General features: G+C 43.4%; 1 protein-coding gene across 2 annotated transcripts in view; it reads right to left on the bottom strand.

The window, feature by feature from the left end:
• The window catches only part of PFKM (phosphofructokinase, muscle), a 28439-nt gene extending 7236 nt beyond the window's left edge, over window positions 1-21203 (bottom strand). Inside the window, exons 1-11 of one of the 2 annotated variants that reach the window (XM_027844416.1) lie at window positions 21101-21203; window positions 17041-17133; window positions 7828-7901; window positions 6366-6443; window positions 3780-3969; window positions 3079-3244; window positions 2350-2394; window positions 1737-1845; window positions 1526-1621; window positions 990-1082; window positions 144-269 (exon numbers count right to left, since the gene is read on the bottom strand). In XM_027844416.1, coding sequence (XP_027700217.1) covers window positions 144-269; window positions 990-1082; window positions 1526-1621; window positions 1737-1845; window positions 2350-2394; window positions 3079-3244; window positions 3780-3969; window positions 6366-6443; window positions 7828-7901; window positions 17041-17125 — 1062 coding nt within the window. In that variant the 5' untranslated portion in view covers window positions 17126-17133; window positions 21101-21203. Of the gene's footprint in view, window positions 1-143; window positions 270-989; window positions 1083-1525; window positions 1622-1736; window positions 1846-2349; window positions 2395-3078; window positions 3245-3779; window positions 3970-6365; window positions 6444-7827; window positions 7902-17040; window positions 17134-17228; window positions 17303-21100 lie in introns of those variants that run through there. The other variant, XM_027844417.1, reaches the window with a different exon arrangement.
• Window positions 21204-21435: the final 232 nt, after the last annotated feature.

Below are 21435 nucleotides of genomic sequence, written 5' to 3'. Positions count from 1 at the left end.
TCATGATCTCTCAGCCCTATGGCCATAGTGGAAGAGGTATGGCTACCATCTCCCAAAAGTCCCTTGGATTTCCACCTAAGATTCCATGAGTTCCAGGCTCAGACATGGGTCTGCTGGGAGTGAGATTTGGGGGAGATACTCACCACCTGGACACATTCCATTAGTGGTAGACGCACAGCCTGGTTACCACTGAGGCTTACTACACAAGCAGGGGTATCTGGTGTTCCCTCCAATAATGCCATCACAGCCTCCATCCCCATTCTGCTACCCTGTGGGAATCAGGAGAGCAACCAGAATCAAGGGTAAGGCCCTTTCTCTTGCCTCAGTTTAAGAAGAACCAAGGGACCAAAAACTCATTCTAAATGATATCTATGTTCTAAACTGAAGAACTGGGGCCTTGAATTCATTGTACTTTGTCTTAGTACCCACCATACAGCAAAAGATTAGCAATTCCACCAGACTAGGAAGATCATCAGAGAATTTCAGTGTCATATGATACTAGGATTTGTTACTTAGGAAGGTTGTCAAGTTTCCATCTACAGAACTGTAGAAAAAATCCTTGTCTGTTTGGGAACAAGAGAATGTTCTTCCTGCCCAGAAGCAGGGGGAAAACACAACAGCAGAAGGCTACCATTGTGGCTATGAAATCCCCATATAAATCTGCACAGAAAAAAGGCCCTGTCAGTGGACCGGTTCAGATGTCTACAGCTTCTCTTCAGTAAGCACTGTCAGGAGCAGGAGTTGGAAGGACTATGTTTGGGAAGGATGGGCTGGATTGAGAAGAACACAGATCTAAGATTTTCAGGCTTCCTCTCCATAGCACAGAGAAATTTGTTTGTTGCAGAGTACCTTGCCCCTACCTATCTACCTCATACTTGGCCCACTGGAAGATGGGAGAGGGATAGGGTTGAGAAGGAAGGAGTTAAAGAAGGAAACCAACAAATTGAGGCTTCTAGAGGGACAGGACAAGAAAATCCCACGGCTCCTACCAAAATTCGGTCAAAAGCTGAGGGGGTACCACCCCGTTGCACATGTCCCAGGACAGTGACGCGTGTATCGTATCCCAAACGCTTCATCACCAGCTGTAGAGAGGGAAAATTGAAGAAGAGATAGAGACAAGAGATATCAAGCAAGTCAAGAAGGAAAACAGTCATAGAAAGACTTGGAATGGGATGAATATACCTCTTACAATAATCAAACATTTTACAATACTCAAGAAAGGACAGAAGGAAGGAAAGATTAGGAAGGCACTGAGCTCTTCTGGGGACAAGAGAGTTGAAGAGCATAGTATGGGGTTACATAATGCTAAGGAAATTATAGACATCTTTAGGGGATAAGAGAACTAGGGATAAAAGGGATCAGGGATTAGAAGGCAAAGAGGGAGTGACAGAAGAAAATGGATAGGAATGAAGGATTTAGGAACAGAGACACAAAGAATTCAGGGGAATTCAGAGATCTGTAAGGAAGGAGGGGTGGGGATGGGTTAGGTGTATTAACTGGGGACCCTCCGCCTCCAGCCACTAACATCCTTGATGTTCTCAGATGTGATGGGTTTCCCATGCCTGTCAATTGCTCCTTCAGCTACGATGATGATGTTGAGACGGGAACCACGACACCTTGTCTGCCCAAGAATAGGAGATAGTCAGTGGGATAAGGGCAGTTCAGCAGAACAAGAATAGTTGTTAGAAATGACAGTGAGATAAAGACAGAGAGAGAGATACATAGGGAGCCTTTACCTCAGTGAGCCGGCGGCAAAGATGATCTTCCCAATCATCATCTGGTGGACACTCAGGAACAAAAACCCAGTCAGCTCCACAGGCAATAGAGGTGATCAGGGCGAGATATCTGGGGTGAGAACCAAAGAAGCCTCACTCCATAAATGTCTCCACCTAGTCAGTTTCCTGCACCCAACCAGATTCTAACCTGTTCCCAGGTACAAATATTCTGTCCTCTAAAGACATCCCCCACACTATAATCAATCATCTACCCTAGACGAGAGGTCTGGGGTTTCCATAGGTAATTTGAGATGATAAGGTTGGGGGCATCTTCTACTCTAATTCCATCTCCAAAGGAATATTCAGGGAAATGTAAATCCAGCCACCATGGCCCTCCAACCTCAGTGAGTGTGGATGTAGGCAGGAGTGTGGGATGAGCAGCAAGAGGTCCTGAGTTGTAGCGCTTCTATAAAACCCTTTAGACTAGAGGAGTATCTGTCCAATTCCTGTCCCTTACAACCACTCCAGAAGAAGGGGGTTGCTGTGGTATCTCTGTTAGACATGGGAATGAGAAGGTAGTGCAGAGTCCTGAGTCCATGGGGGGTGGGTGAATGGATTAGGATGGAGCCCTTACCCACAGTGCCGGCCCATCACCTCCAATACAAAAGTCCTCTGGTGACTGCAAAAGATGAATATAGGAGAAGATCAGGAATTTTGATCACTGAGACCTGGATATCACTAGTAGGCTCTCCAGCCTGCCCTCTGGGACCCTGGAGAAACTATACTGCAATGGATCCAGAAATCCAGATTGGGAATAAGGCAAAATTTCAGGAAGCCACTTTACTTCATTGATGTTATCCTTCAGTGTCTTTCCTAGGCCTGAGGGAAACTGATGGGGAGACGGTCAGTTCTAAAACATATTTCATGTTCCATTATACTCCAAATCAGTTGGGGGGGGAAGGGAAGAGAAAGAAGGATTGGACTGAAATGAAATCTTCTAGAACCTCTAGGAAGCACATCAAAATCTACTTTGGTGGGGTGAAGTAAGGGAAGGATGTTGGGGGCTCTTCAGAACTGACTCAGCCCTATCTCCAACCCCAGAGGGGTTCACATTGACTCTGGAAGCTCCAAGGTTGCATATTCAAGGTATAGCCTCGATGTCCTGAATTCACTGCCAAATGTTAAACTTGCATTTAGTGAAGGAGAAGGACAAGCTGGGTCATTTCGGTAAAGTTTAGTCCAAAAACTATCCTAGTCTTAGAACAGTGGTCGTTAAAGTCATTGCAACTCCTATACCCCAGTTAAGCAGCCTGTTCCAACCCTCCACCCTGCCATATCTCCCAGCTCTTAGCCCTTCTCCCACCTTTGGGCTGTGGTGGTAATAGCATCCACAATCTCTATGATACGGTGTAGGGCAGAATCAGTACCGATGGTCATGTCTGTGCCACAGAAGTCATTGTCGATGGAGCCAACCAAGCCCACAATATTCAGGTAGCTGGACTTCTTCACCTCTTCTTCTGTGATCTTGCCTTCAAGTAGGAAGCAGACCAAAAGCCATGTATGTACTAGATACTGAGACATGTGAAATCCATAATGAAAAGGGAAGGAACCACAAACCCAAGAGTGGGCAGTGAAAAAGAAGGCAGTAGAAAAGGTCAGGGTAGGGAACATTAACTGTTCTTTACTGCTAGGCAATACTGTGCAGTGGATAGAGCACTGGACCTGAAGTCAGGAAGATTTGAGCTCAAATCCAGCCTCACTAGCTGCGTGACGCTGGGCAAGTCACTTAACTCCTATTTATCTCAGTTTCTCATCTGTCCAATGGGAACATACTGGAGAAGGAAGTGGCAAACTACTCTAGTATCTTTGCCAAGAAAACCCCACGGACCATGTCCATGGAGTCACACAGAGTTGGACACGACCAAAGGTACTTCTAGGCAGTACCTTTCCAACTGCAAAGTCGAGTTCTTGAGAATTAGCAGGCTGGTGGGGGATGGGGGCAGGCATAGGGAGGGGAGAGTAGCACCACAGTCTAGTGACTAGACCACGGCAGGGGCTCCTCACCTTCCTTCTGTAACTCAGCCAACAGGCTACTCCATTCAGCACGGAAAGTGTCTGCTCCGGTGAGGCTGCCATCACCCCCAATGACACATAAATTGGTAATCCCAAGTTTCACAAGGTTGCGGGCAGCTTGAAGTCGGCCTGGACGTTCAAAGAAATCTTTGCACCGGGCGCTACCTATCACTGTGCCTCCCTGCGGGGGAGAATCATTAATTAGCCTCCTAGATGATATTGCTAAGTTTATGTTCACCCTACTGGGCCAGTCCTAAGCCCAACTCCTCAGTAGGCCTACAGTGACTTATGGCCTCACCACCATCTCTGAGTCTCCCACCATCTTTTTGACCATGTCACTGCCCTGCTTAAGAAGTTCTAGTAGCTCTTTAGTGTCTTAGAAGAGGGGTTCTTAATCTGAAGTCTGTGAACTTTTTTTTAAAAGAAATATTTGAAAACTGTGTTTCAGTATAATTGGTTTCCTTTATCATCCAATGTGTTTTATTTTATGGATTTAAAAACATGATTCTGAGTTCATAGGCTTTACCAGATTGCCATATGATAACCATGCTAGGACAAAAGGTCAAGAACCCCTGCCCTAGGATAAAATGCAGCTTCCTTTGTTGGGCGTTTGAAGAGCTTCACAATCTCGTTCCACCCTGCCTCTCCAGATGTGCCTGCTGATTCCCAGACACCATATTCCATCTGCTGCCTCTATGCATGGGCTGCTCTCCCTGCTCCCCCATCTTGGAGCTCCCCCATCTTCCACCCTGCTCCCTTGAATGCTCTGCTTGAGGGTTGCCTCCTACAAGGAGCCTTTCCTGATTCTCCTAGTTGTTGGTGCTGCTGAGCCATGATTAAATTACTCTGCATTTATTTAGTATTTACTATGTTTTGTACATATTGTATCCTTCCAACAGAACATAAACTCCTAAAGAGCAGGGACTATTTTATTTTCAGTTTTGAATCTAGATCAGTCCCTGGCACACTGTAGGTACTTAATAAGTGCTTTTAAAATTATTAATTTGAATCTGTTCCTACAGAAAGAAGGTGTGAGTGTGTGTGTGTGTGTGTGTGTGTACACGTGTGTTAGGGAGACACCATCAGGCTGTCCCTTGGTTCAAAGTCTTATCAGAAAGTTGATTCTCCCTCGCATACGGCCTTTTGACTTGTGGTGTATCCAAATTTCTTGAACCTTCCTAAGGCTATGTGGAGGGAGTAGTAGATTTTTCTTAGTAACCTGGTATCACAGAATTGAACCTAAACTCCATTGGGGAGGTCACTGTTGTTGGAATTTCAGGATTTTTTTTTTTCTTATTCTTATATGACCTTCCCCATTCTACCACCTCCCCATTCATACCAGATTTTCTTCCTCATCCTTTCAGTCCAAAGGAAAATACTAGGTACCAGGAACAGGAGCTACAGTGTCCAAGTTCAGGCAAGGATGAAGATACCTCTGACTCTGGAAACCTTCCCGGACCCCCAGAGTGCCATGGACACTTATAGGGAGAGTAGTAAGCATGTGGGTTTTGTAAGAGCTACATCAATTCTGAGGCATCACTGATGTCAGAGAGTTTTTAGTATCTCTGCCCTGTCCTCAGAGTGTTTTATAGAAGAAAGCCATCTGGAAGAACCCTAAGAACAGCCAGAGGCAGGCACCAAGCCCCGGAGAAGGCCTTAATTAGCTTTGAAAGAGGAGGGAGCTGGGGAAGGGCACAAAGATAGGGGGAGGTGTATAAGGCTATCTACTGCTTTCTTCGGTTCTGACTGTGGCATTTACTGGCTGGATGACTGGACAGCAAGACTGTTAATCTTTCTGGGCCACAGTTTTCTCATCTGTAAATTAAGAATAATTGGACTTGTGAAGCCTACCTTACAGAACTGTAATAAAGATAACATTGTGTAAACACTTAAATGCCAATAAATTTAAGTTATCATTATTATGTCTATAATTCACAACATGGGAATGAATATTATTGCTCTGCTGGCTCTCAGTAAATACATGGCATGGGGTGAGGGAGAGGTAAAAGAGGAAGACACCTAAGGCAGCAATCTGAGCAGAGGCCATTCTGAGTGGGGTAGAAAAGTGATTTTGTTTTTTGAGACCTAGTAAATTTTTGGAAGTTCTCTGAAGGGCTGTCTGAGCTATTACCTTGTAATGCCTCCTAATCTCCCTTCACCCTGCCCCAAACTTTCTTCCCTGAAACCTAATCTCTATCACATGGTTAGTCCACAGGCTTTGGCTCTGCTACTGGATCTGACTCCTACTCTCCAATCAGGTTATTTTCAGGCCCAGACCTTCTCCACAATCCCAAAACAGATTCTGTTTATATGCCAGCTCCCAGATTCCTGTCCATGACCTTTCTCAAAAAGATCAAACTATCTTAGGGATTGTCTCATGACCATCCTCACACCAGAAAAACAAAATGAACTTTCAAAGCATAAAAAACAAATAGAAAACGTTGTCCCTCTTCTGTACTTGAAACTTTCCACACCTAACCACTGGGCAGTGGAGCTTGGAAGAGAATCTAAACTCGAACCAAAGTGCAGAGAGCCAGGGACAAAGGAAACATCGGCGACAGGTCTCCTGGAACATACCAGCTGGACGATCATGGAAACACTTTCCCAGTTGGCCTCTTTGATGTTGTGTTCACCATCTACCAGACCTTGATAACCCTGGAGAACACAGAGGATCACAGATTTAGAGGCCGTCTAGTACAACCCATTCATTTTACTCATTAGGAAACTGAGACTCAGAGAGCTTAAGCAAATTGCCCAAAGTACTCATTTTCCCTGACTCCAAATCCAGCATTCTTTCCATTGCATCACACCATATATCCATTCAACTCCTGCTCCATTTTTCCTTCCTCCTCTAAGGCTGAATGAATCCTTAGGAAAAAGCTAGGTCTAGGTTCAAGTTCTTAATTACCAAAGCCCCTGAGAATCTAGTCCTCTTTTTTAGCCCATGGGGAATCACCCATCTGTGCGTGGCGTCCTCTGAAGTTACTCTAGTTAGTTTCTGACTGAGGGCAAAGCAGCTCTTGCTCTTGGTCCCTGTAGACGGGGAAGCTTCTCTGTTCTTCCCCTTGCTCCTCAAGAAGGGGATGGCCCAGCCTTTACTCAATATCCTCCCATACTTAACAGCAAGCAAATCCTATCTTTCAAACCTTAATCTCCCACCCACTTTATCCCTTATATTACGGTGATCAAAGAAGATGGGTAACCAGGGCCTTCCTGGACAATTAGAGGAATACGAAGGAGGCATGCCCTGATAAAGGAATGGAAGACTAGGGTATAAAAGGGCAAACAGACCCATCCAAAGGGGAACAAGGAGGATGAAGGCAGCAACAGAGAGGAAACTAAACTGAGAAGGTAGCTTTTCAGCTTTTCAAGGATAGGCTAATACCTCAGGATTAGGATCTGATCAAAGCAGAAGTTGGAGAACTAGCCAGTAAAATTTCTCCTATCCTGAGAAAAATTTTATTTAACTCTCAGATTGCCTCAGGTCTATTCCTAGATACACTCAGCTTACTGTGTTACTGACCATGTCACCTCAACTCTTTTATCTCACTTTCCCTCTCTGACGAAGAAACGAACAGGTGCATATGGAGATACTGGCAAACATGTCTCTTCCTTTTAAGTTAACTTCTCTATACCCTGGAACCTTTAGGAAGCATGGCCCTATCATCTTGTCCATCAAGCTAGAAAGGACTGGCCTGAGAAGGAAAGTGTCCTAAAGGACAGGTCAGGAGTTGGGGTACTAAGCCAGGGATAGTCTTATTAATGACAAGAGGAGAGGAAAGGGAAGAAATGGAAAATTTGGTCAAGGAATAAATGGTAAGTTTGTCCAAAAGTACATTTCTCTTCCCTATGAGACCTAAAGTCAGGAAGAAAAAATAAGATGAACTTGGGAGGGCCCTGTCACTTTTGGGGGAGGGGGGGGAAGGTGAAAGAGAGAAGTTCCATAATATTTGCTCTATCCTTAGCAATACGAAGTAGAGCACATAAGATTGAGGCCAGAACAGAATAGAGAGGGAATGATAGGGAGCAGGATACCAACCTCATGGACAAAGAAAACCCTTGCTCCAGTAAAGAGTCCAACACGTACCACAGCTCGGACAGCAGCATTCATACCTGTGTAGAGAAGGAAGGAGAGAAATCAGGAGAAAACAGGGAATAAGGGGGTGGTAGGAGGGGAGAATGGGAGTAAAACTCATCCAGACTCCAAAAAAAGGAAGGTGATATTTTCCTGATGGCTGTATTCCCTGAGTCTGGAATGCCATCCTCATCTAAACCCATGAGAATGACCCATTTCTCCCTCCTTCATTTCAAAGTCATTAGAGACCCAGCCCCTTCCTAAAATCTCTGTGAATCAAAGACAATCTGGTCTGCCTTCTACACCAATCCTAAACATTTGATTTCCCTCCATGATGACATGGGTCCTCAATGGGCTGTTTGAAAGGTCAGGTCCCTGTTGCTGGTCCAACCTGATTCTCCCAGGATCTCTACCCACATACAGTTGTGTGTGGCCAAAAGGGGGGTAGAAGGAGGGGTCACAAACCTGGGATTCTGCAATCTACCCTTCCTTGCACTGGTCAAAGGAGCTGTGGCTGAGTCAGTGAGGACTCTACTTCATTCTCTCTCCCTGAGTTCCAAGAGTCAGTCAATCAATTAACAAATACTTATTGAGTACCACCTAGAAGTACCACCTAAATCTTGATAACAGCTCATGTCACTATAGCCTATCTGGAGAGGAATGAGGGCCCAAACCCAATGATATCACAAACCCAAGTGATAGCACTAAAAACTCAATCAAAGCTTGTGAAGGGAGGGAACACATTCTGGAAGCTTTTCAGAAGGTATTTAATAATTCTAGATGCTTTAAAAAAAAAAAAGAAAAGAAGCTCAGGGTCATAGCAAAGCAATCAGTGGATTAGGAAGGGTATAGCATGGTCAAGCAAAGTAAGAACCAATGTAGAACTCCAGGTCTAGAAAAGTTTTGAAGACAGGAACTTGGGTAGACATAGGGATGAGCAAAGCCCTAACTAGAAATTCTGTATCGTGAGCAGGCACCACAAATCACTCTATTGGTAGAACTGGGGAGGCATGAATTAATTCTCCACACTACTACAACACAAACTGGGGGCTGTTTGAATAAGGGAAGTTATTGTGCAGACCTAAGGCAGTTTGGGTTAACCTTGCCCCCAGGTAGATTGAGGTGACCAGCCAGACATAAGCCTTTTGGGAAAGAAAAGTAGAAAAGCAGTTTTTAGGCTTTTGGTGGGGAGCTCCTGAAACCCCGAAGAACCTCCTTGCTGACTGCTTTTTAATCACCTTGCTGAATATTTTTATCTGTTTTTGTCATTCCTAAACTGCTTTCGAATTACCTGGAAACTGTTATTGGCTGAGAAGCAATATGGAATATGCTTTTAGTAAAAGGATTGTTAATTTAACAAACTCTTGGGTGATTCACTGACCCTGATGCAGAAGAGCTACCTGGACACAAATCCATGGTAAGTGACATGAAACACACCCTCAAGTTGGGGAGGAGGGGTTGGGGCCCTGTGAGGAGGAGAGATATAAATCCTTGGACACCATGAGACCAGTACTGGGAGGCTGCCCATCCCTCACTTCCCCCCTAGGAATTAGGCCATCTGGTAACTTCCTATTTAAACTAATTGTTCTTGGTAACCAGGAGCTAAGGTCAGGTGCTTCCTCATACTTGGCATCCAAGAAGCTTGGTTATTGGGGGTAAATCCATATAGCAAGGAGAGCTCAAAGCCATTTCTCTCCCCATGAAATATAATTTTTGAGCTGGAATTTGAGCCGCTAGACATCATCTTTTCCAACTCCTCCATTTTATGAGCAAAGACTTTGCTCAAACAGCAAAGCTTACTCAAACCCTTACTAAAATGAGGTTGAGGTTGAGCTGAGCTGGAGTTAGATGGAAGTCAAATGTTAAAGACTCCTGGACTGTTAGAGATGGTTAGAGACCTTTTAAGATTTCCTTGAATAATTTCTTCATTTTATGAAAGAGAAAAGAGACTCAAAATCAGTGTCAAAGCAGAAATTAAAGCCCAGGTCTTCTAACTCCTGGTCCAATATTTGTTCAGCCAACATGTTGAAATATGGCTTTTCGGAGGGACAGCAGATCTTCCTGAGCAGTGACCCCCAGTCTCATGGTTGAGAATTAAGCGGAGAGGGGACCCTCAATCCCAGCCCAAATCTCACCCCAAACCACCCCTACCCTTCAGACCCCATTCTCTGAGGTTCCATGACTTAGGAAAATTCACGATTCCAAAGAATCCTAACCACCAGGTAGGTGGTACAGTGAATGATTTCTGGCCTTGGAGTCAGGAAGAAGTTCAAATCCTGACTGATATTTACTGGCTGGGTGACTCTGGGCAAGTTTTAACCTCTCTCAGCCTCAGTTCTCTCATCTATAAAATGGATTGTTTTAGGGATTAAATGAGATAACATATGTAAGGCACTTTGTAAATCTTAAAGCATTATGGAAATGCTAGAAAAAGTCGTTGGGAACCAGGGAGGCAGAGGCATCTCCAGGAAGGCATGGTTCTGGGAGGGAAGGTGGTGCTGCCTCTTCCTTTCCTGGCTTTGCCCCACTTAAAGGGCCTCCCTCTTTGTGGGCTGATCATGGATTGCTACCAGGCTCAGAAACTGTACTCCCCTCCCTCCCTAAGTGGTGAGGCATGCTACAATGTAACCCTTGAAGAGCAACCCCTGTTAGCACTAAGGATACTGGTGAGGTCTAGGGCTATCTTCTTGGTCTCAGGTTCAAGTCCTGCCAGATGTGATCTGTGCCCTTTTCTCACAAGAAAACCAAAGCTGGGCCTCCCATACACATAGCTGCATTAACCATCTCAAGTTCCACCCCAGACTTCTTTATTAGAGGAGTATAAGGAGTATAAGTATCAGCTTCTTTCTCCAACTTAGTTTCCTCCCTCCTCTCCCTCAAATTATAACAAATAGCACTGAGCCCCTGAGAGGGGTTATCCCCTCCAGACTGCCAAGCCTTCAGTTTGGCTTGGTGAATTGCCAAGGTGGCTGGTCCTGGGTACAAGTATTTTCAGGACCCTTAGCTCAGTTTGTCTTAGAGTTAGTTTGGGGGCATTTAGGGAGTAGCTCTATGTAAAGTCCAATCTTAAGTGTCTGAGCTTAAGGCTCTTTGCAGGAATAATCCTAAATCTTCTAACATCAGAACCAAGGCCAGAGCTATAAACCAGAGCATTGGAGTATAAGGAAAAATGCCTGATATGGAGTGTGGGGAAAGAAACTTGAGATAATGGCAATCATATTTAGACCTTGCATTTATATAAGCACTCTATAGTTTTTAAAAAAACACTTTTACATATGTTATCTCATTTTATCTTCATAAGAGCCCTGTGAAGTAGGTAAGAAGGTATGGTCCCCATTTGATAGATGAAGAAACAAAGATTCAGGTTAAATGAATTGTTCAAGGTCACACAACTAGTAAGTGATAGAACTTGTTTCTATATAGATAGAACAGATTCCCAATCCAGTTTTCCTTTCACTGGATCATGCTGGATCCCTGAGATCTAATCCTGCCTCTGCTGTAACTTTCTTCATTACCCAAAGTAAATCATCTAGTTTATTTAGGATTCTCTTTGATCCTACAGGATCTTAGCATTTCCCTCATCATATGGGCCTGCCCCTTCCCTGTTCCGTGAAATATTTTCTGTGGATATTTTTTGATGGGTGGGGGGGGAAGTAGGGGAGGGGAGAAGCAGGGGTTGGGGTAGAGTAGAAAGTGTGATTCTACCAGCTATATAAATAGGGAGAATGAGATATAGAGAGGATTCAAAGATTTGACCAGAGCTGTATGCTGTGTTATAGGTGGAACCAGAGTCCAGATTTCCTAACTGTCATCCCAGCACTTTAAATACTGTACTACCACCTGCTACCAGCCTGGAAACCAGGTGCAGAAGGAATAGACAAGAGAGTTGAGGTCTAGAGTCAATCCTGGAATGCTCCTCAGGCCTAGTGTTCTCTGGAAGACCAGCTCTGAGCCTCAAGGCAAGATGGTCACTTCTGCAGCTGAGGACTTTCTTGCACTGAGATATCTCCTGGCAAAGAAGTTTCACAGCCTCAGTTTCCTGAACCTGTCTCTAATACCCTATTTCTCCAGGATGAATATTAAGAAAGCCTGGAGGGTGAAGGTCCAGGAACACCCCGCTCTGCCCTGCTTCAGCCCCTTGCTTGGTTTGGTCTCCAAGCAGTCCTGGTCTATCTTTCTTTAGCTGCTCCATGTCACTCTTAACTAACCCTCTACGAACAGCTGCCAGGTCCATTAGAGGCAAGAAGAGGAATAGGGTTACAGGCCTCGCCTAGAGTGAATTTTCAGCTGTGCCAGAAGCCCTATGGAGTTCTAGGGAACATCACAGGCACGTAATTCAGATTCTACAATTACTGCCTACCCAGGAAGAGGTATGTCAACAACTTTAGATGACAATGATAGCAGAGAATGAGTCAGGCAGAGAGCAAAGGAGTTGAAGCTTCAGCTAGGGCTGTCCAGTAAGACGGGCAGCTGAAATTACAGTCTGGGCAAGATTAGACAGAGAAGGCTGAATTCAGTGAATTTGAAAGAAAATGAAGGGCTAGTTTCTCTCCAGATTGAGTCTAAAACTACAGGGCAAGAACCTAAATTGAAACAGAAATGATTAAAGCTAGACACCAAGAGAACTTCTTGAGTGACACAGTAAACATATATGAATAGAAGTACTGAAATCTCTTTTAAAATAAAATAGACAGTTATATACCTGGAGAGGGCTGGACCATTAGATGATCCCTTGACCTCCCTTCTGGACCCATGATTTGTTCCATAGGGCTCAATGACAGTGAGTTTGTGAAATTGGGAGACTATGACAAGTTGACATTGAATACATTTAGAATCCCAGGCTCTTTACATTTCGGGATGAACTTGTAAGCAATCTTGGCCCTGCTCTGATTTTTGGTGGATGTGATGAAGACCATGAGCTTGTACTGACATAGATCCTATAGCTCTGAAAGAGCCAAAAGGTCTGTTTCTGATAATTCCCACGATACCTCCTCCCAGCCCCTGCCCCCGCTAAAGACTAGATGATCTTGACCTGAATGTCCAGCTCTGGGGAGTAAACGAGACTATATTGTTTCTACTCTACTCTCCCCCATACTGTTATTGCTATTACACTGGTTCCAATTCTAGACCCATGACACAAGAGATCTAGGGCTCCACTGCAGTGTGTTTTTAGGCCCCACCTTGGTTTGAGTTGCTTTTCAATTTCGCCTCAATTATATTCCCTCCAATTCATCTTGTCTATATCTTGTATGTACACAAGTGCTTCTGCATGTTGTTTCCTCCATTAGATTGTGGGTTCCCAGAGGGCAGAGACTGTTTTTGCCTTTCTTTGTATCCCTGGCACTTTACCACAATGCCTGGTATATAGTAAGCTCTAAAGAAATGCTTGTTGACTGATATTTCAGTTGGAGGCCTCTTTAAAGGGCCTTATTTCTGACCCTCTGCTCTATTCTGTCCCTTTGCCTTCCCAGGTCTTACTCTCACTCTCTTTAGTCCCCAGTGACATGTTCATAAATGCTCTGGGCATAACTTTGCACCTGTCAAAAAATCCTGGAAAATTTTGTCTAGAAGAAGGTCAGTGGCTAGACCAGATGACAATAATAACTCAAATTTAGACAGTACTTCATGGTTCACAAAGCACTTGATTTCACAACAGCTCCAAGTAGTAAATACTTCTCATCTAAACTACCTTTCAACCCTTAAGATTTTGTGATTCTACAGCATTTCACTCAACACCCTCTGTTTACAGAGAGAAAGGCCATTCCATAAATACTGTGCATCTGTTATATTCAAGGATACTGTGCTGTGTAGTGGCAATCAAGATAAATACAAAACAATTCCTGCCCTTAAGAAAGTTCCTGACTCAGAAAGATGTTGCCCATTCCTGGGCTAAATGGTCTTCAAGGAAGTAGCTATCCTAGCCACCTATTTGAGTTTGGCACTCAGAATCTATAGTTGGAAGGGATACTATCCTTGAATGAAAGGAATTTTATACATATATATATATATGTATACACACACACACACACACACACACACACACATATTTTTCCCCTCCCTTTCTCTAAATAGCCTTAGCATGGCATAGTGGAAAGAGCCCTAGATTAGGAGTCAGAAGACCTCTACTATATTGCTGTTAGTCAGTCAACAAACACTTAGGAAGCACTTATGTGCCAGGCATTGTGCTCAGCACTGAGGACACCAAGAAAAGTTAAAAAAAAATCCAACAACCATTTCTGCCTTCAACAATCATCTGAATGAAGGAAACATGTAAATAACTAGGCATACCCAACATATATACAGAATAAATGGAAGGTGACTTCAGAAGGGATGTCATTAGAATCTGGGGGACCAGGAAAGGCCTCCTGCAGAAGGTAGAGTCATGAAGGAATGCAGAAAACTAGAGCAAGAAGACTGGAAAGATAGGAAAGGACCTGGCTATGAACTGTGCTGAATGACAGAGGACTTTCTATTTGATCCTTGAGGTAATACGGACGCATTGGCATGGACTGAATAAAGGGGTGATGTGGTCAGCCCTATACTTCAGGAAAATAATTTTGGCAAATGAATGGTAGATGAATTAAGAGTGGAGAGAGATCTAAGGCAGGGAGAATAATTAGAAAGCTATTGGGATGGACCTAGAGAGAGGTGATGAGAGTATATGAGTAGAAGAAAGGAGAGGTATATGAGAGGTGTGGAGATAGAAATGACAAGACTTGGTGATGGACTATGTGGGGTGAATGACTTACGGATATGCTTTCTACTGGACCACATATATCTTACGTCTGTGTTTTGGGTATGTATGATACCTCCCCATTAAACTGTAAGCTCTCTAAGGGAAATGCTTATTCTTTCTTTCTATTGTTGCATAGATTACAAAACAAAATTCTGAGTGAAGTTGAACTTCTGGGTCACATGATCAACAAGATGGAGGACTAGACATTTTCTGTAATTCCTACAACCTTCAAACCTTTCCAAAACAGAAATTATGTGTCAAAGTAAAGCAACTTCAGCTATCTCCATGGTTTGGGACACCTGGAACCTAAAAGAAGGTTGTTTTTTTTTTTTTTTTAAAAAACTATGAATTGACACCTACCCCAAGGTCAGCATCACTCAGCGTCACCTCCCCCACACCTTGCCATGCTACTGGCATTGAGGCTATGCTAGCTGACTCAAGGACCTGACATTTAGATTTGCAACAAAACCCTACCTCACGAAAAAAAAACCCAACCTCACAGCCCAGACCCTCCTCTCTCTTCCCAGTGATATGGAGATCAAGGATCCAGGCTATGGAAGTTCGTAGCCAGTACCTAGGAAACTTGCTGGGGCCTCTAGAGACAGCCAGTGCCATAGCAGCACCGTTCTATGCTGTAAAAGATCTCTGCAGGAGAGCACATGTCTGGCCTTGAAATAGAACTCAACCCCATACCCTATCCCACTCTCCTCCCAGAGCCTTGGAGAAACAAACTACAGATATCAACCCCCATAGCACCAGCATGGCAGCTCTCTGAACATTTGGTGCAGGGCCAGAGAACTGAGGAACAGAGAAAATGGAACAGGATACTAGGACAGGATATGGGGAGTGGGGAGAAAAGGAAAAAAGGTGTTGTGCAGCACTCCACTAAGCCTGAAGGAAAAAGTTAGCATCCAGGTAGGGCCAATTCTGTCCTCCTAAAAGTCCCTTGAGGCAGGGAACCAGAACTAGGTGAACCATGAATTGCCCATTGTGAGAGGAGGCTGAGACATATCAAGCCCCCCAGGGATACAACTATCAGAGAGGAGGGAGTCAGAAAATGAGCAAGAAGAGAAAATAATGAAAAAAAGAAAGACTGAAATTACCAAAGATCTCAGGAGGAAGAAAATTCAAAGACTTGAACATAAGCAGATAAAATCAATATGGGAAATATTAATAGCAGAAGGAAATATGGCTTCTTGATCTCATAAAGAGGGCATCTATAAATACTGCAAAACAAAGGAAAATAAATGATCCAAAACCTGATGAGGCAGAAGATCCTGTGGAATTTGAGGAAGACATAGAAACACAACATACTGTTCCTGAGTGGTTTGAAAGAGAATTATGAAAATTATGAGAGCAGAATTTATGACCTGAACAGCAAAAATAATTAGCAAAATAGAAAAAGGTGAATCTGCAATAGCGAGTCTCACCAAAGAAACTAAAGAGAAAATAACAGGTTGGCAATGCAAATGCACAGAAATGAAAAACATTCTAGAAAAAGAGAAGCAAAAAAATAATTTTATATATAATAAATGCTTTACATAGTCTTTCAGTATAAGGGTTAACTAAATGACCAGGTGCCTCTCTCCTCTCTTCTAATGGGTTTCCGTTAGGGCCTGAACAGGATGGTTGTCCCAGTGTCCTTGATTGTCTCCTATTCAGTTCAGGAATTAGACAAGGCAAGAAAAACCAAGGAGAAAAAAGGGGAAATCCTTCCACTCTTACTCCCTACTTCCTTTGTCTTCCACATCTAACCTTCCTGCCTCTCAAGCCTTCCTTGTCTTAGCTGATTCTTTCTTTACTGCTCTTCTCTGTACTACCTCCCCACAGTGGTCCTAGTCTACTCAACTATTTCTATTTCTGTCCCGTTTTTATCCTTCAGGAAAAGGAAGGGCAAATGTTGAAAAAAAAAAAGGGTGGGAGGAAGCGAGGAAGAGGAAGGAGCAGAAGGCAAAGAACGCTGTTTAATCCTAGGATATTTAAACTATCAGTGTTAAAAAACATGGGGCATATCAGAATCCTCTCAGGTCTTAGCACCCCAGTTGCCACTGATCCTGGGTACCTCTTCCAGGAACCTGAGTCTCTGTCTTCCATCCCTCATTTACCAAATCACTGCCACTCCCTCTTCCTCCTTTATCTATTGCTTCTTCTTCTACTAAATAAATGAATGACAAATAAACTTGGTGCCAAATCCTTTATGGTACCAAACAGTCCAGGGGATACTGTATTCTACCTTTGGAAAAACTTAAAAGGAAGTTTAAGAATCATTTAGGGAAATGAAAGTTGTGTGGGGACTTTATAGGCTTCAAATCCACTGAGGGTATTAAATGTGACAGTGGCTTTTCAGTGAGGCCCAGTTCTGGAGTCTGAAATTTCTAATGAGGTCTTGTCCATTGATCACAGCTGTCAGACCCTTCTTTGAGCAGGGCCCCTTCACTTACCTTGGGCATCTCCCCCAGAGGTGAGCACAGCGATGGCTTTGCCAATACCCAGTGTTTTTGTTTGAAGATGTGAGTCATGCTTCATGGTCTACTCTGCAAGGCAAAAACGGTCAGTTAAGAGAGATATGGATCACTGTTGCTGGCTTGGACAGGCTGTGGGCCCCTTTTTTCTGCTGTCCGCTTCTTACACTGAGTCTGGACTCTGTGACTTGGCAACTTGTTGAACTTTCTCGAGACAAGAGCCCCAGAGCTGTTCCCTGTCAGACTGACAAGCTGAAATGTCAGTGTAATCGAGCCCAAGGCTGTGTCAGCCCTTGGTTAATCCCTCCTACTTCCCTCCCACTCCAACTGGGGTCTATTTGGAGAACAGGGCTAAATTAAGGGGAGGTGTCTGACTGGAAAAGAAGAAACGGGACAAACTCCAGGGACTCTTCCCTTTTTTAAAGGTATCATGATGGGAAGAGAAGTAGAGGTGGCTGGGTGAAGAAAGAAAAAAGTTAGCCAGGAGAGTAGAGGGGTAATAGAGAGCTAGTAAAGTAGCAAGATTAGGCCTCATGTTAGGGTTGGAAATATAATCTGTATTTTAGGAATATGGAGAAGGGCTAGAAATAGGATTTGAGTTAATCTAGGACTAGGGTTAGGAATAGGCACTAAATTTGGGGTGAGAGTTACTGGTGACTTAGTTAAGAAACTTTCTTTGGTTCCTCACATCCTGTTGTCACTCTCAGGCTCTTGACTATCTCCCAGTTTTCTCTGTATCCAGGGTTAGCTTTTCATATCGTCAATGTGACTGCATGTACCTGTCCTACGAACACATACACCAATATGGATGTAGGGCATTTTCTTCCATCTTATACCTGTCTCTTATACACGAGAATACTTGCATCCATTTCCCTATCTCCAGCTACTCACTTCTGAACCCCTTGTAATGTTTGTCCATTATTCCTTAGTCTCCTTTGTAATCATCCAAGTCCTTTACCCTTTAGGTGGATATACCTTTGGATTCTGACCTGGGCCCTCTTATTTCTTTATACTATCCATTTTTGGTGATCTCATCAGCTCCTATAGTTTCAACTATCATCTGTATGCAGCTATCTCCTAAATCTACATATCTTACCCTCATCTCTTTTTTGAGCTCCAGTCCTAAATCACCATATGCCTACTGGACATTCAGCTATATATCCTATGGGCATTTCAAACTAAACATGATTAATAGAAAACTCACTATCTTTTTCTTCCCCAAACCTATACCTCCTCCAAACTTGCCAATTTTTGGTTGAGTGTACCTCATTCTTCCAGTCACTAAAGTTTGATTCTTTATTCTTCCTCACTTCCAATCCAATCCAATCCAATTAGTTGCTATCTTGTCAATTCTACTTCCACAACTTCTCTTGTATTCATCCTTTTCTTTTTGCTTACAGAGCCTAATTCAAGTTCTGATCACTTGTCACCTGGACGATTGCAATAGCCTCATAACATTCTCCTTGCAATTAGTCTCTCCCTGTCTTCAATCCAGCCTCCACATTGCTGCCAGAACAATACTCCTCAATCACAATGACCATGTCATACTCCTTCCCCAAAACCTTTAGTCTCTCCCTATTGCCTCTAGTATAAAATATAAACTCCTGTGTTTGGGGGCAGCTAGATGGTGCAGTGGATAGAGCACCAGCCCTGGAGTCAGGAGGACCTGAGTTCAAATCTGGTCTCAGACACATGATACGCTAGCTGTGTGACCCTGGGCAAGTCACTTAACCCCAACTGCCTCGCAAAAACACACACACACACACACACACACACACAACCAAAAACAAAAACAAAACAAACTCCTGTATTTGAAATTTAAAGCTCTTCAAAATGGGTTTCAACCCATTATTATTTCAGACTGATTTTACTGACCCATACTCTGCATTTCATCCAAATTAACCTACTTTTGCTCCAAATCCAGAATCCCATCTCCTATTATTATGCCTTTGCACAGGCTCTCTTTATACCTGGAACACTCTCCCTCTTCCCCTCTGCCTCTTAGAATTCCTCACTTCCTTCAAGGCTCAGCTTAAATTCCATATCCCAAAGAGACCCTTTCTAATTTCCCTAGGCGTTACTGCTCTCCTCTAAACTTAGAGTCTGTATACATTTTGCTGTAGAATATAATCTCATTAAGGGCAGAAATTGTCTCATTTTTTCCTTTGTATCTCCAGCACATAGCATAGTACCTGGCACCTACTAGGCATTTAATAAATGTTTGTTGAATTGAATTCATACTCACAGCATAGAAAATAGATATGTCTTCAGTCTCTCAGTCATGTAACTTAAAATCTCAAAGTCACTTTTGACTTCATTTTAATCAATTGTCAAATCATGTTAAGGCTTCTTTTATGTCTTTCTTGCTCATCCCTTCCTTTCCATTTTCACTATTACCAGCCTTTACCATTTCCTACCTGAATTCCTACATGATATCCCTGTTTCTAACCTCTCCAGTGTTTAATTTATCATACATACTGGTTTTAAAACATCACTTTAATCACTTCACTACACTGCTCAAATATATTCTCTGTGTGTGTGTGTGTGTGTGTGTGTGTGTGTGTGTGTGTGTGTGTGTATGTTTTCCCATTGCCTATATGATCAAGGCCAAATTGCTTTGTTGGGCAATCAAGTTCTTCCACCATCTAGATTTTCAACCTTATTTTCCACTGTTATCCAGTACAAACCCTCAGCACTTGTCAGGTTGGTCCACCAACTACCACATTTCTCATTTTTGCTGGTGCTTATGAAGTATGAACTCTCTTATAATGCCCCCTCTTTTTCAATCCTTTAAGGTATAACCCAATTCTAGACACTCTGATGAAACACATTCTCTGAGTATTCACAGTCCACTGAGATCTCATTTCTCTCAATTCTTTTTATAATCTATACTCCTTCATACACCATATACTGCCTTGTATTGATATTTAATTAATTCATGTATTTCTTGTTTCTTCCAACCAGACTACAAGTTCCTCAAGAAAAAGGAATGTCATTTAATTTTTTTGTATTCCTTAGTGCCTAGCATATTCATGCTCATAATAACCACTTAAATATTTAGTACACGAATGAACAGAGCCAAATACATAGATACAAACACACAGATACAGAAACACCCTATTTTTTGTATACATTTAAGACATGGATTCATACAATAACAAACAGTTACACATATAGATACATTCATTCACACATGAACAGAGATACCTCAGTCACTTTAGGATCCTCGAAAGAATGGAAAAAGCAAGAATAAAGCAGAAAGAGGTGTAAATGAAGGAAGGGAAGAACATTTGAGTCACTGATTCCTTTCTGCCTGACCATAGTCCATCACTATCAGTGCTCCCTTCAGAAAAGAAGTGACTACATAAGGGTGTCATACCCTTGAGGCTTCACTGTGAAGGGAATCATAGCAACAAGGGGAAAGTCGAGTCAGTGCTAGGTCAGAAATCTGTGCATCACACACACACACACACAGATACATTAATATACTTTCACAGACCCACACACAAAGACAAAAATCCATGGGCACTATTGAAGAATGAAATCTGCACAGACAGATGCATACGTCATACTCTGGTATATACAAATACGTCCAATGACATATATCTATCTATACATATATCTTCCCCACCCCCACTCCCCACGCACACGTGGACATAAAAACAAAACACAGAGAGAGACTGCGTCATGTCACAGGGGGCACTTCCTTGCGCTTAGATGACTGCTAGGGCAGGGGAGTAGATGGGCAAGGGCTAGGCCACCTAACTAGCCTTCACACCCTTCCTGCACCTTAGACTGCTGAGCCGTTCTTGGCAGGTGAAGCAGTCAGGTAGGAGTGGGGTGCCTGGCTGAGGGACCAGGATTCTCCAGGTCTGTCCTTCCCCATCCCCCTTCTCCACTCCAGCTTCTCATTCCACATCCGCTGTTTCCCTTTTCCATTTTCCTCCAGTTCGCCCCACTGTATCGTCCTCGTACAGTTCACCCCCATTTAACTTGCTCTGATTCCCCCTTGGCTCGTCCCCGGTAACCCCCAGCTTGCCTGTAGTCTTGAGCTTTCTTGTGCGGCTGCTTCCCTGCCGAATGTCCTTGGGGGGAGGGGAGCGTGGTGAAGTTGGGGCGGAGCCAGGTGGAAGCAAAAGGGGAGGGGGAAGAAAAAGAGACTTTCTCCTTCTCACAAGGAGATATTGCCCCGGCTGCTCCGCCCTCTCCTCTCTTTTCTTTTCTCTCTAAGGAACCAGCCTTGTATTTTCATTCACCCTCCAGATAACTCTGGTTCTCTATTAATATTTGGGGAGTTACTAGCACCTGCACTTAGCAGAAAGAAGATGGCATATCCATTTAGCATATTCACTTGTTTATAAGCAGGACAGCCTT

Source organism: Vombatus ursinus, unplaced genomic scaffold (assembly GCF_900497805.2).
Source record: "Vombatus ursinus unplaced genomic scaffold, bare-nosed wombat genome assembly UNPS02014941.1, whole genome shotgun sequence".
In the NCBI taxonomy this organism is placed as follows: domain Eukaryota; kingdom Metazoa; phylum Chordata; class Mammalia; order Diprotodontia; family Vombatidae; genus Vombatus; species Vombatus ursinus.
Note: the sequence above shows the minus strand (reverse complement) of the source record. Positions and strands in the feature narration are given on the sequence as shown.